The sequence below is a fragment of the Nestor notabilis genome, unplaced genomic scaffold, assembly GCF_000696875.1.
Source record: "Nestor notabilis isolate BGI_N333 unplaced genomic scaffold, ASM69687v1 scaffold405, whole genome shotgun sequence".
NCBI classification, from domain to species: Eukaryota; Metazoa; Chordata; class Aves; order Psittaciformes; family Psittacidae; genus Nestor; species Nestor notabilis.
The window spans coordinates 47,370-62,221 of NW_009927617.1; the positions used below are offsets into that span (position 1 = coordinate 47,370).

The 14,852-nt window shown below is 45.4% G+C and overlaps 1 protein-coding gene across 3 annotated transcripts in view; it reads left to right on the forward strand.

Moving 5' to 3' along the window:
* ZSWIM8 (zinc finger, SWIM-type containing 8) overlaps positions 1-14,852 on the forward strand; it is a 62,806-nt gene that overhangs the window by 46,930 nt on the left and 1,024 nt on the right. The window contains exons 13-25 of one of the 3 annotated variants that reach the window (XM_010014117.1): positions 446-629; positions 1,233-1,331; positions 2,268-2,392; positions 3,627-3,858; positions 5,024-5,176; positions 5,956-6,178; positions 6,364-6,653; positions 7,378-7,601; positions 7,876-8,340; positions 8,931-9,099; positions 11,373-11,546; positions 12,642-12,761; positions 13,702-13,886. In XM_010014117.1, coding sequence (XP_010012419.1) covers positions 446-629; positions 1,233-1,331; positions 2,268-2,392; positions 3,627-3,858; positions 5,024-5,176; positions 5,956-6,178; positions 6,364-6,653; positions 7,378-7,601; positions 7,876-8,340; positions 8,931-9,099; positions 11,373-11,546; positions 12,642-12,761; positions 13,702-13,886 — 2,643 coding nt within the window. Of the gene's footprint in view, positions 1-445; positions 630-1,232; positions 1,332-2,267; positions 2,393-3,626; positions 3,859-5,023; positions 5,177-5,955; positions 6,179-6,363; positions 6,654-7,377; positions 7,602-7,875; positions 8,341-8,930; positions 9,133-11,372; positions 11,547-12,641; positions 12,762-13,701; positions 13,887-14,852 lie in introns of all 3 variants that reach the window. The other 2 variants (XM_010014115.1, XM_010014116.1) reach the window with 2 other exon arrangements.

Genomic DNA, 14,852 nt, shown 5'->3' on the forward strand with positions numbered 1-14,852 from the left:
GATTTCATCCTGGTGGCATGGATGCTGCCATCCTGTGTCCATTCCTCTGCTAGTCAGCTTCTGTTGTCTTAAATGGGTGCATTATTTAACATAACATTGTTTCTTCCTACAGTTAAGAGTAATCACCTTTTCCACTCAAATATCCATTTGAATGCTTCTGCTAATGTTCTTATTAAAGCTGATGTATTTTTTTCTGTATGCAGCTCAAGATCAATAATTTGAGTAAAAAAATTTGTGTATAATATGAGACAAGACTTGTATTAGATTTGAAAATCTGTGTTCAGTGTGGAGGCAATGGTAAAGATGGCTAGGTTTCTAATAGTTGTTATAATTTAATGATACAATAAAAATTACTGCTGTACTTTATGTATAGGAAAAAACAGTCCACTGCTCATAGGGCCTGTGCTGATGACAGCTTCTTCTGTTTACTTGTGGGTACTACCAGGTGAAGCTGGCATATCAGGAGTCTGAGATTGTAGCCCTCTTGAAGAAGATTCCCTTGGGCACTAGTGAGATGAACAGTATTCGAGGAAGAGCTGAAGAACTGCGAGAAGGGACATTATGTGATTACCGTCCTGTCCTGCCTCTGATGTTGGCTAGTTTTATATTTGATGTCCTGTGCACTCCAGGTACTGTCTGCATTGGCTTGAGTGCACCAGCAGCATGTTCTGATATGCCAGGTCTTGAAGGGTTTTCAAAGCGAAACTGTCGTCTTTGTAAGAACAACTTAATCTTGATTCTTCACACGCTGTTGCTTGCACTTCCCTCCATGTTGCTTTAGACGTACTTCGTGTCCCAGTGAAACAGTGTCTCCTTCTGCTTACATTTGAAAACAGCTGGACGATTACTACATTTCAGCATTCTGTGTATGCTCTTTATAGTTATGACTGATTTTTCTACTCTCACGCTGGTTATGTTCATAGGAAGCTAATATAAAATTAGTATTTAAAAAAGAACACAAGAAACTGGGATCCTGACTGAATCAAACCAGACAGGTGTATTGCTAAGACTCACTTGGCAATATACCTGCCTGGTCTGGAGCCTTCTGAGTTTAGAGAGAGAAAGGGAAAAAAACCCCAAAGAACAGGACAGTGCTGTGGTCTCGAAACTGGTACAAGGCTAGTAATAGGACCACAGAGAGTTCTGCAAATTCAGAAAGCTCTCAGAAACGTCTTTTGCCTCAAGGTCCTCAGTTTAGAAAGCTGAGTGCTAATTCTGTTGTTGTCTTTCAGTGGTTTCTCCTACAGGCTCTAGACCTCCAAGCCGTAATTGGAATAATGAAATGCCTGGAGATGAAGAACTTGGTTTTGAGGCAGCTGTTGCTGCTCTTGGTAAGAATCTTTTACAAGGAAAGTCTTCTTGTCATCTGTGTTTTGCATCCTGCCTCATTTCGGATGGTGGGAGTTAGGGTTCATTCATAGAGTGAGAGTTAGTAGTTCATTCTAGTTTGGTGCAGAAGTGAAAGTGTTTGCATGGTTTGTCAGAACCAGACACAGAAGGATTCTACATGCTAGGGTTGAGGCGTCTTTGCAAAGATGTGAAAAATGAAAGTGGGATACAGTATAGGAGCTGTATATTAAAATAGTAACATGAATTTTAGCTTTCTTATGGCTTTTTTTTGTCACAGAAGATGTATTGCCTGGGTTTTAATGGGGATGGACAATTTCCGAGAACAAAAGGCAATCATTTGTTCTCTGAAGAAGAGGTTAGACAATGATAGTGAAAGAATAGTAGAAGTGCTCTTAAGCATAATCATATCATCTTAGCATAATACTTGGTTCTTGCCTCATTTATCAGCTTCAGCAACAAAGCAGCGATTATATATATTATGTTGACAGTACTATATGCCTGCTTAAAAGCAGCATGCAAAAAGGAACAGAATTAATTAAACAAGGCCTGTCCTTTGTTGTCTCATCTCTGAAATGAGAAAGATGAGTTCTTTATGGTGTGGGAATGCTGGCTTGTAGTTCTGCAGAAACTGGAGAAGTTTCTTTCAAGATGGAGCCGTGGGCTTGCCTGGTCTCTTTTCCTGTGGTGGTTTAAGTTCTGGTTGTTCTGACAGTTGTAGCAAGCTTAGTATTCTGGGGACAGACAGCAGCTGCTGTTTATTCATTACCTATTTCTGAAGTTAACAGAAAATGGGGCTAGTCTTCTTTCACCTGTGACAGAGAGGTGAATAAAATAGTCGGAGGTATAGATAGTGCTCAGGATGTTGTGTGGTCCCATGGGCTCACTTGTCTCTTCATCCCCTCTTTACTGGTCTGCAGGCATGAAAACAACTGTCAGTGAAGCAGAACATCCTCTATTGTGTGAAGGCACCCGAAGGGAGAAAGGTGATCTGGCGCTAGCCCTGATGATTACTTACAAGGATGATCAGTCTAAGCTGAAGAAAGTGAGTTTTCCTCTAAAAGGAGAGATGTGCAACAAAGCATGTTTGGGTTTTGATGGATTTGATAGTTTTGCCAGTGAGCGTAAGTTGCTGTGTTATGTACTGATGATTTACAAACTATGTTGTGGTATTATGTTCCTTCACTGATGCAGAATTTGATTGCAGTTTGCATTACCCTGAAAGAGGCACTTTTTCCATAGGTTTCTTAAGGTCCAATTGGGAGATGCATTCTCACTGCTTTTGATGCTTTTGCTTACCTGGTAAAACAAGTCCTTTGTCCCAGGGTTTTTCTGTGCACTCTGTACGTGGTCTGGGGATTGCTTCTGTTTTGCTGCAGAACAATGTATCTAGCAAAGCCTTTGTTTCTTAACCTCTCCCCTTTTTGATATACTATTTCAGTCCATCTGTGCCTTAATTTCGCATGCAAGAGAGGTAGTAAAACTCTGCCCCTCCACCCCAAAGGAGGAGAAAAATACCAAAAGCGCTGAAGCTTCAGGAAGGGTTTTATTAATCTTTTATATTCAGAAACCCTTCTACCCAGCAAGAATATTATTAGTACCTTTCTGTCTCCTAAAGGAGAAGCACTTTTGCTATACTCTTTTCCAGGGAATACCAGAGATGCTGATATAATTCGCCTGCAAATACATGCTCTGTTACACTCATGGTTTTCATTTCACGTGGAGAATGAACAGTAGAAGTGGACAAACACATAAAACGTGGTCATGCATTGTTCCCCAATTATGTAATAAATAGGGACAAGAAAGTAGGTGGGTAGACGGCAGTTTCTCTTGTGGCTTTACCAGTTTCTCAGTATGGTATGACAGGATTTTTTGAATGGTGAGCACATAATTTTGGTATGATTAGCAGAACTAAATATAGAGTCTTCCATTTTGTCCTTGATGTACCAGAGTTACTTGTTTATTGTGAGTTTTGGGTGCTTTTCAAATAATCCCAGTGGCTGAAGTGAAAATGGGAATATTACTGAGTACCAATGAACCTTTGCTTCCTCAGTAATGCAGACCGCATGGCTTTCAGCTGTGCTCATCTTCAGTCCAGGAAGACGATGCCTATTTTCTAGAGAATAAGCATTTTCTTTTTTTTTTTCCTCCAACAGAATGTTGTCCACCAGAAGCTGATTCCATACTTGCCCTCTATGTCTCAGTGTAACACTTGTCCTCTTACCCTTCTGCTGAGCTCTGTTTTAATTTTTCCTTTCCCTTTTTCCTTGCTGTTAAAGATTTTAGACAAACTCCTGGACAGAGAGAGTCAGACTCATAAACCACAGACTCTGAGTTCCTTCTACTCATCCAGCAAGCCTGCAGTAGCAAATCAGAAATCGCCTTCCAAACACGCTGCCCAGTCCACTGCAGCTATCCAGCAGCTTCCAGGGGCTTCTGTCACTCAGCAAGCTGCTGTAAGCACTGCAGTCCAGAGCAGTCCTGAGAACTTTGTGGAGAAGAGTGCACAGGGTAAGAGGTGCTTTGTAAGGGCTGTGTTGAAACCTTTCTGTCATCTGTGCAAAACTGGAACTGTACATTCCTGTCTGTTTTGGGAAGTAGTCAGAGTGATTATAATACTGTATAGCTGCTTGGTGATTACTAGAATGACATTCCCCTATTATCTGTTTGGCTGGATCCATTTCTGTACACATTCTTGTTGCATAGAAATTCAGGATAATTTTGAGGTTTTCCTATTGTGAGCCAGTTGTATAACCAGTTAGCATAAAGCTTCTGTGACTCCATCTTTTAGGCTTGTATCACAGAGGTGTGGGATTTCAAGAAATTACACGCTGGCTCAGGCACCTTCATGCAAGATAAATAACTAGGATTGCTGAAGGGCATTAGAGAGAAACTGGGAACTGGGGTTGTTTAGTCTGGAGAAGAGAAGGCTCAGAATGGACTGGGGGGATCTTATTACTCTCTACAGCTACCTGAAAGGAGGATGGAGTGAGAAGGTTGCTGATCTCTTTTCCCAAGTAACAAGTGATAGGACAAGAGCCTCAAGCTGTGCCAGGGGAGGTTTAGACTGGATATTAGGAAAAATTTCTTCACCGGAAGGGTGATCAGGCACTGGAACAGGCTGCCCAGGGCAGTGGTGGAATCACCGTCCCTGAAAGTATTTAAAAACATGTAGACAAGGCCCCTGTGATATGGTTTAGTGGTGGACTTGGCAGTCCTGGAGTAGAGGTTGGACTTGATGATCTCAAAGGTCTTTTCCAACCTAGCTGATTTTGTGAAACATGTTTTTCTTTGAGCTGTGCTTCCATTTTGGTGGCAAGCATCACATACAGCAGCATTTGGTGGAAAAAAGTGCTCTCTTCACTCTTCTCAAAGAGACCAATACTAGCTGAGAATGACTGCAATAAAGGTAAGGTTGCTGGAGCATTTTTGTTCTAAATTTTTTCCATAGTTGCAGCAAATTTTCCAAATCTTGAGGAGTTCAAATTAAATGTTCTTGGCCTGGTATTGGATGATATGCTTAATGCTGAAAGAAAACTGAGATAATCTTGCTCATAAATAGCACTCATTTTATAAAAATCCTCCATCTTTTTGTGTCTTTTAAATGGCCACATCTGGTTTTAGATACACAGACATAAATCATAACGTTTACCTTGTCACTGTCCTTTTTATGCAGACAACTCTCAGAAGTCCCCCTGTGAGCCAGCTGCAGAGGCCACTGTCCTAAAACAAGAGGGAAAGGTCCCCAGTCGTCTGGCCCTTGGAAACCGAGGTGGATACAATGGGAGATGCTGGGGTTCACCTGTCAGGCAGAAGAAGAAACACACAGGTAGGAGCAGACTAGTTCATACAGCATCTAGTGCTGCGTTAAGCAGCCCGCTGGTGTTTTAGCAATTCCTTTGCTCTTCATTCCAGCTGTCAGACTTTCCTGTACTACAGCAGTAGCTGATTGTCTCTGAGGTGTTTGCCATGGAGTAATAGGGTTTGCTCCAGATTTCCTGCACACTTCTGTATGGCAAGTTACCATATCTTTCTCACACGAGATGTGTTCTAGGTGATGGATTAGTTATCTGGAGCTGAATGGTCACTGGACTCTGGGAGCAACGCACTGTGCTCCTGGGTCCAGAAACAAATTCAGAGGAGCTGCTGCTTCCTTATACGTTTCTTGGGAAAGGTGTAAGTTGGAGGCTGAGGATGTGAACAAGCTTTGTGTAAACTATGCAGCATATACCAGAAGGCTTCTGGTAATACTCTTACAATATGTGGAACTTGACTTTGTACATATATTTGCTTCTTCTTGTTGTACTCTGCCACAAAGCTTGGCAGATGGGGTGAGGGGCCAGGATGGTGTGAAAGGGGAAATAAAGACACATTGTTCTGGGACTCTTCTGCTTTTTAATCTGAGAACTTCAAAATGACACTGATGGCTGTGGTCAAACTGACTCATTTAATCTCTCTTAATTTGCAAAGTTGAATGCTGGGCAGCAGTAAGGCTGACTGACGTGACTGATCTTAGTTGGGATTGTAGGTGATACGGATAGGAATTTATGTACCCATATTACATTTACTAACCCTGGTGGCATTGCTGTGTTGGTTCTGGTGTTGTAGGCATGGCTAGCATAGACAGCAGCGCTCCTGAAACCACGTCTGACAGTTCTCCAACACTCAGTCGGCGTCCGCTACGCGGAGGATGGGCAACAACATCCTGGGGCAGAGGACAGGACAGTGACAGCATCAGCAGTTCTTCAAGTGATTCGCTGGGATCTTCCTCTTCCAGTGGCAGTAGGAGAGCCAGTGGGGGAGCCCGTGCAAAGACGGTGGAAGTTGGCAGGTAATGAATGGTACCAGTGCAACCTCTAGGCCTGATGTCAGGGAGCATGGGTGTATCAGAAGACACTTCCTTGGGAGAGTTTGCTTTCTTTCCTCTGGACCCTAAAGACAGGAACTCTGCACTCCAGCTAATGAATCTGGTGTACTTGCTGCTGTCTGAAAGGTTCCTCTATCTTTTTCTTCTAGGTACAAAGGGAGGCGGCTGGAGAGCCATGCTCCTCATGTTCCAAACCAGCCCTCAGAGGCAGCTGCTCACTTCTACTTTGAATTGGCCAAGACAGTCCTTATCAAAGCAGGTGGAAACAGCAGTACCTCTATCTTTACCCACCCTTCCTCCAGTGGTGGGCACCAGGGACCACACCGCAACCTTCACCTCTGCGCCTTCGAGATTGGGCTGTATGCACTAGGCCTGCACAACTTTGTGTCTCCTAACTGGCTTTCTCGAACCTACTCCTCCCATGTCTCTTGGATCACAGGTTACAGCAAAACTATTATCGGGAAGCTTACTTTAGGGCAGGAAGGGAGGGGAGGGCAGCAAGCTTATTCCCAAAAATGGTGATGCTGATGCGCTGCGGTAGCCATGTAAGCTGCTGGCACAGCTAGCAGTAGAAGCTGAGCACCAGTGATTTACACAGTAGTGCTTCTTTGTCCTAGAAAGTTCTTGTGACCTCTTTCTTGTCTGAAGTGCAACATGCTTCGTTCTTCAAAGCCATAGGCCACTTCCTGCACAGAGACTGGTCTTAACTTCTTCAGGGGTCTGCTGAAGACACAGACATTTGTCAAGTCTGAAAACACCCTTTGGCTGTGTTCATCATTTCACTGTCCTCCTCCTTCTGTTCACACCTAGACCTACTACCTGCTTTCTATGCACATGGCTTCTAGAGCATGAAAAATACCCCTGAAAATTCATGTTTTCTTGACATGATGGAAATAGAGTGTCAGTCTAGGCTATAGCAAGTTCCTCTCACTACCTAAAATGCATCTTTAGCTTAACTCTGATAATGGTACCATCACTCTGTGCTTGCTTATTGAGGGGCCTTGCCTGTCATGTAGTTTTGGGAGAAAGAGCCACCTAAGGGGAGCAACTAGATTCTGTTGCTGCCCCTGAAGGAAGCAAGGAGTGCACCTTCTGTTGAGGGAAAGCTAACTGGAACTGCTCTGGGCGTACAGTGGTGTGAGAATCTTCTCTCTTCCTTTTAGGACAAGCCATGGAGATTGGTAGCGCAGCCTTGAACATCTTGGTGGAGTGTTGGGATGGACATCTGACTCCCCCAGAGGTGGCATCCTTGGCAGACAGAGCTTCTCGGGCCAGAGACTCCAACATGGTGCGGGCAGCTGCTGAACTAGCACTCAGCTGCCTGCCCCATGCCCATGCCCTGAACCCAAATGAGATCCAGAGGGCTCTGGTGCAGTGCAAGGAACAGGTGAGCATCACATGGAGGCTGGCTAGTGCAAGTTGATTCCTAGCATCAAGGATGTGCTTTACTTGTGGGATTGGCTCTTCTGCCACTGGACAGGTTTTATCCCAGTTTTGTGCATTTCTTACGTTTCATGAATAACTGGTTATTCTGCTGCGTATTTGTGATCTGTCTGCTCCCCATGGTATCAGTCATTTTGGACTGTCTCCTGTTGCAGTTTTGCCTTCTTGTGTTTCTGGTATTGCATTCTTCACTTCTGTTTTTTTTTCACTGCCCCCAGGATAATACGATGCTGGAAAAGGCCTGTATGGCAGTAGAAGAGGCAGCCAAAGGAGGTGGTGTGTACCCAGAAGTCCTCTTCGAAGTGGCTCACCAGTGGTACTGGCTTTATGAACAGACTGTTGGTGGGACCCCAGCCCAGAGAGAAGGTGCCACTGGCTGCAGTGCCAGTGGTGCACGGGCTGGGTTGACGGACAACCGGGTGACCTCTGAGCCAACCACCGTAACGGTGGCAACTTCGGTAACCGCAACAGCATCCGTCATGCCGGTCATCTCTGTGGGGTCAACCATGTACCAGCAGCATACAATGGCAGGACCAGCAATGGCACATACACACACGCAGGGTCTCCACCCCTACACCACCCTTCAGACTCACATCCCCTGTAACCCACAGTATATTGGACACACTATCCAGCACATGCCACGCCCGGCTGTCTTCCCAGTCCCTGGCTCAGCGTACCCACAGGTGAGTGTTGCCTGTGGCTTGATCATTCATAGTGACCTTGTGTAGCTGTTTCCAGAGGGTTATATCGGACTGGGGAGAGCGTGGAGCTCAGACCTGCCATGGCTTGAGATCTAGCTTCTGCTCTCAATTTCTTGCTGATCTGTGGTGCTACTTTGGCTCCCCAGCTCAGCCTTTGCATAATGAGGAGCCTTCAGTGAGTGCATTTAAAGTCTCAAGAGGGTGTAAAATGTAATACATATTTTTTAATTTTTATTGCTATATAGTTTCTCAAAAGGCACTGGACAGAAAGCTTGTCTTCTTGAGAACCTGTGGACTAAATAGAGATTATAGAGGGAAAACCAAGTAAAGATTATTTTAACCTCTGCCTATTTTTGGAAGTTCTTGGGGTGGTTTTCTGAAAACTGATTAGATTTAAAAGGAGGAGGAGAAAGCAGATGTAATGGTCATGTGGTGTGGGTAGTTACTGCTATGCTTCTTTCTGTGCTTCCACCTCCCTGTCAGATCGGACTTCCCGTGCTCTGGGGTTTGTGTTTCAGGCTACTTCTAAACAGATGAATTAGACATGACTGTTACATTTTTTTCTATTGTAGGGTGTCCATCCAGCCTTCATAGGAGCGCAATACCCTTACTCAGTAACACCGCCCTCACTGGCAGCTACAGCAGTGTCATTCCCTGGAGTGCCCGTCCCATCCATGACGCAGATTGCAGTGCATCCTTATCACAGCGAGACAGGAATGTCGTTGTCTTCCAATGTAGCAAGTAAGTTACAGCTCTGGGCTGTGTGTAGCATAGGTTTATTTATTGTGTCTCCTAGCTGTACTCCAGTCAAGTCCTGCTCCTCGTTGACTACAAGGTCTGCCAGGGTTCTTGCACTGAAAAGTTCTGGCCAAATTCACTCCATCCTAAAGATGTGCACGCTCAGGGGTACTGGGATTCATAAGGGGGCCTGATTCAACTAGTGGACCTTTAATTTCTGTTTAGCTTAATTTCCAGTATGGGATTAATTTGGCTTCTCAGACTAAAGCGTGGTTAGAGCCCTCCTGGCTGTTCTGACTTAGTGTTTTATTCCTCTCTCTCCTTTTAGCAAGGTGAGCATAGGTGATCTTGAGCAGGCTCTTGTGGTTCCTTAAGGTCTGATGAATAGAGTGCAAGAAGTGGGCAGACTTTTGCTACATTAGTACTAATAGCTGTCTTTCCTGCCTGAAGGGGTTGGAGGCAGCCAGTATCCAAAATGTGGAACTTCTGTAGAGAAGACAGCTGTTTTGGCAGGATCATTTCAATGGCGATCTGATTGCTCACATGTTGTGTTGGAACTAGAGTGGTGGTGGAGACCCATCAAGTAGTGTGCAGCACTGGAACAGCAGATGTTGACTGAATTGTGGATGTGCTCTCACTGCCATGGGGTTTTGCACCAGTGGGCCATGGTTGACCAAAGCTCTGTTATCCCCTCAGCTCGAGAGGCTGTAGTGTTTGCCTCTGTACGTTTGCTTATCACTGCTTTGCAACTCACCAGGTGCTGGAAGACTGGTACGTGGGAAAATACTTCAGAGCTGTGTTAACATCCTTCATAACCAGATTATCAGGAGAATCTTTTCAGGTTTTTTTATCTTGCATTTTCATGCCAAAAAGCCACCACAAAAGCAAATAGCCCTGAAGGCCTCAGGATCTGAAGACCATCCGTTGCAGACAGCCTTAGTCTGGTGCTGTGGCTTAGGCTGGTGCTGTGACTCTGAATTGTGAGAAACCACTTCTGTACTCCTCCGAAGAGTTATGAATCTTCCAGAACTGCTAACTCATCCTAGGGCACTTAAAATAGTGAAAGGAAAAAGCAACCCCACCCTTTCCAGTTGCCATTGTTTATGGATTGCATAAACTTCTGTTTTCAGTTCTTAAAATACTGTTTCACTGTTCCTGGAGTACCTAATCATGTGGTGACGCTTGAGCTCTGGCTACAATTCAGCTCATTCTTACGGGTTATTCTCCTTAGCCAGGCTTCAAATGCGGCACAGATTTCGCCCTGCTTTGTGGGTGTTTGGCACTGTGTGTCTGCTTGGTTGAGGAGATCAGACGGATTTTTCTTGGGAGCACATTGTTCTTGACTGTTAAACATTCAAAATACAAGCTGGAAGTGTCAGGGGAAGAGGAGAAATCAGAACTTGGAGCATTGCTGTGGTGCTGGTGTAGTAGCACCACAGAGAAGCATGAAATAAGGGTAACAATGTGCACACACCTAGTGGCATCCATGCTCTGGAACTGTCAAGCAAACCTTGCTCTTTTTCTCTCCTTAATTTTCTTGGGAGGGAGAGTTAGATATACTTGAGTCCCTTCTCAGAATGCAGCTTATTGTCTCCGTGTTAACTGCTGTCTCTCCAAGTTGAGGTGGTACATAATGGATTTTCCTGTGATTTCGCTTGATTTTGCCCACGCTAGTTAAGTGTCTGAAGGTGACAGCTTCTCAAGTTTCTTTGCTTGTTTTTACTGTTGATATGTGCTACCAGTGTATGCAGTAGCTGTTCTTTCCAAGGATGGATTGGAGGCTAGCCTCCGTTAGCACTCTTTCCTCATGGTAAGCTGTCTTACAACAGAAGTGGAGCAATCTCACAATGAAGGACTTGATCTTTGAGTGACTTAATACTGTTCCTGCTCCATGATTTTCCACAGCAATTTCTCATCAGATGTAGACATGCACATGCGTGTTTTCTTGGACAAGAAATCAGAACTAGACATTTCATTTAATAATAGCAAAGACCTCTGAGTCAACACACATATTTACATATAAAACATGGATGATGTGCATGTTCACGATATACTGCTAAAGAGATGGACAAGCATGTAACTGACTGTGTCCAGGCTCAGCTTGCAAAGAAAATAGAGATATTCCTAGCCCATAGTATTTCAGTTCTAAGTCTGTGGTTGCTGTTTAGGGGAACACTACATTGACAGGGGGTGGTCAGGTGAGGGAGATGATGGCCCAAGTGAACCTTCTTTTAGGTTGGTGGTGGGTCCTAATGCTGCTGTTTTGCTCTCTTCAGTAGGAAATGTCCATGCAGGATCAACGTTCCCAGCGATTCAGGGGGCTTCCATGACAACCATGTCCTCACAGCCCAACTCCCTTGTTACAGGGAGTTTTCCTGCCGAGGATGAGCAGCACAGTCAGCCTGTGAGCCCCCAAGGTCTGCACTACCTCCACTCTGCATACCGAGTTGGTAAGGACGGCCAAGTGGGTTTCTATGGCCCCTTCTCAAGGGCTTCAGGGCAGGGCTGCAGACAATTTGCTGCTGCACCTGTTGGGGGTGATGGCATCTTAGGTAGATGGGAAAAGCAAGTCCATGATCATATGTGGAGGCTAAAAGCAGAGGCAAAGTAATAGAAGATCAAATAGCTGCTGTTGAGGGCTGTCAAGAGTAGAAGAGAAAGCTAAGTGGGTTAGAGCTGGGGAGAGTCTTGCCTTTCTGCAGGTGTATGTAAAGGAGTCTGGATAGGGCTCTGAGGATGTGACTGTGAAAAAATTAGCAGCTCCTGCTGCTCATGGATGGTGAAGGCACACTTCTAGTTTAATAATACCATAATATTCAGAGGCACTGAGGGATGCGTGCTGTGCCTCTCCAGCTAGGTTGTTGAAGACTGACATGGAGAGGACTTAAATTTTGTGGAGAGTTGGCCAGAAAGGGGTGCAGATGTCATTGGAGACATTGCACTGGTAAGTGGTAAGCTGTGAAAGGTGTTTAACAGCCTCAACAATAGAGAAGTGGGGGTGGGAAAGAGGGAAGATCTGGAAGATCACAGCATGGCACCTGTTGGTATTTTAGAAGTGTTTAAATGTGAGGATTTGCCTGAAGAACTTTAGTGGCATGAGCGACATTTTTGTAGATTGGCAATACTGCAGCTCAGAGTTGACCTGTTGTCTTTGCAGAGGGGCAGGTTGGTTTGGGTAGCTTCTCTGTTGCGAAATTTAGAGCAAATGTGTTGCTTTCAAGACACCTCCTGTAGTACAGCCTTCCGGGCTATCTCATTGACCCTGCTGTAGATGCTTAATGAAGTATCTCTCTGCAGCTCTAGTGAGCTGTGATGGCTGTGCAGATTTCCCAGCCTGGAGCAGCAGATCCAGATGTTCTTACAGATACTTCCTGTGGTGACAGGCTGCAAGATGGGCCTTTTGTTTCTCTCTGGACTCTTTGCAGCTAGGGAATTTTCTGCTGATGCAGGGCAGGCCAATCAGGTTGCATTGCAGTGAGTGAAAAGCTAGACTGAGTCTTAATGGGCAGAAGTGCTGCTTGACTGTGGCTGCCCCTTTCTCACAGGGATGCTGGCTCTGGAGATGCTTGGCCGAAGAGCTCACAACGACCACCCCAACAACTTCTCCCGCAGCCCACCCTACACAGAGGATGTAAAATGGCTCCTCGGGTTAGCTGCAAAGTTAGGTAAGGCTCAGAGCAGTACTTCAGCAGAAATCCACTTGCTGGGATTTGGACCATGGTGGGAAAAAGCTCTCCAAAGAGTGAAACTTCAAAGATTGGGTGAGCCTCATATCCAGTCCCATTTCTGAGAGTGTTTCAGAAGATCCCTGCTGCTCTTTCATCCAGGCAGTTGTCCCATTTCTGGGTTCTGTAGGCATGCTGTTGAATTTTGAGGCACTGGATGAAGTGCATGGGGTTGGACAGGGCTCAGAGCTTGTATCTCTTCCATTCTGTAACAGTAATTCTTTCTTGTAGGTATTCCTCTTTCTTATATACATTTACAGCTTCTCTGTAGGCGTTTTATAGCAATAGGTGCTCAAACCACCAATTGTTTGGGGTTTTGGTTTTTGTTTTTACTTCCACTTTGCTCTTGGATCTTTTTTGTCAGTTCATTTTTTCAATTCTTTCATAAGCACTAAGAACTTCAAAGAAACCAACCTTTTACAACCAACTTGTCCAATGGCATGGCTTCTGCTGCTGCTGCTGCTGGGGGAGCAACACTGCTGCAGGCGGTGGTGGGGAAGCTTGACTATGTCTCCAGCCTCCCTAAGGCCTCAGTGCTGGGGCATCTAGGTGCTTCCTAGATGGGCAGTCAAGAAGCAATGGGAGGAGGCGCAGTGTATCCTTGCCTCTGTAGTTATCTTCCAGTTTTCTTTCATATCCACTTTAAAGACAGGTGGACATGGGAATACCAGTCACTGAAGTGGTACCTGGTCTCTACTCAGACCCGATGGATATATCAGAATGATCTCTTGTCCCCATGTGTTTGCTAGACTGTCTCCCTCAAGCCTGCTGGAGGATACATTACACTGAGAAGAAGGTGCTCCAAATCCAGGTTCTTGCTGGGAAGTAGCTGGTATCTCTTACCTTAACACTGTTGTTCTGACTTCTCCTTCCTGTGCAGGTGTAAACTATGTGCATCAGTTTTGCGTTGGTGCAGCCAAGGGGGTGCTGAGCCCTTTTGTGCTCCAAGAGATCATCATGGAAGCTCTACAGAGGCTCAACCCTGCCCATGTGCACAACCACCTGCGCACCCCAGCCTTCCACCAGCTGGTGCAGAGGTGCCAGCAGGCCTATATGCAGGTAATGTGTGTCCTGCCTTCTTGCCTGTCAAAGCTTCCCTGCCTGCATGTACTGTCTGTGTGTGCATGTGCAGAGGAGAAGGGACCTTTTGTACTGGTAGCTGAATTGGTCCGTTGCGTGACGCATCCCTCTCCCTCAGGAGGGACTAGAAAAGTCCTCTTTCTTCCTCACTCCAAATGCTACCCGTACCTTTTAACTTCTGTACTTTTTCTTTGCAGTGCTTTCAAGCCCCCTGTCCGCTTCTCTTCATAGCCTGTCTTACTTTTTTTGCCTCTTTCCTTTTATGTAACCTGTCTTCCCCTGGTTACGAAGCTTGGGCATGGCTGTCTGGTGTGCCAGTGCTGGCACTAATAGTGGAGGTGGCTTGGTCAGCTACCAGTACAGATGAGATATCCTGGGATTTATTGAAACCAGGACAAGAATGTTTCGGTGAGCCAGCTGCAGTACCAGTGCCACATGTACCTTAAAACAGTGTGAACAGGACACCCCACCTGTACCTGCTTCTCTTGAATAAATGACCAGAAGGGTGGTTCTGTAGACATATTGCCCGGGCTGGATTAGGTGTCCTATCACCTGGATGATACTTTGGAGAGATGAGAGCTTCTTCACTTGAGCTCAAAAGCTGGTCCTGCAGTTTTGGAGCCTTAGTTGAGAAGCTGATAGAAGTGACAGTGTGAAGCCTAGACATATTTTGTAGCATCTTAGTGTAAGCCCAGCAGTGAATGTGTTGGGTTGCCATGTATAACCTGCAGGATGAAAGGTCTGAGGGTTAGATGCAGTGGGTGGTGGGCTAGGGGTTAGCTGGCCCTTTTGTGCATTGCGTCCTTTGCTTTTTAAGCCAGCTGTCCTCTGTCAGAGCCTCTCAGTGTTGGGACCTCTCATGCGGTTACAGGATCGTGTGACACGTCTTGAGTCACATGCATGACTGAGTGTCACCAGCATGAGGCTGGTGAGCAAACAGCTAAAGGCTCT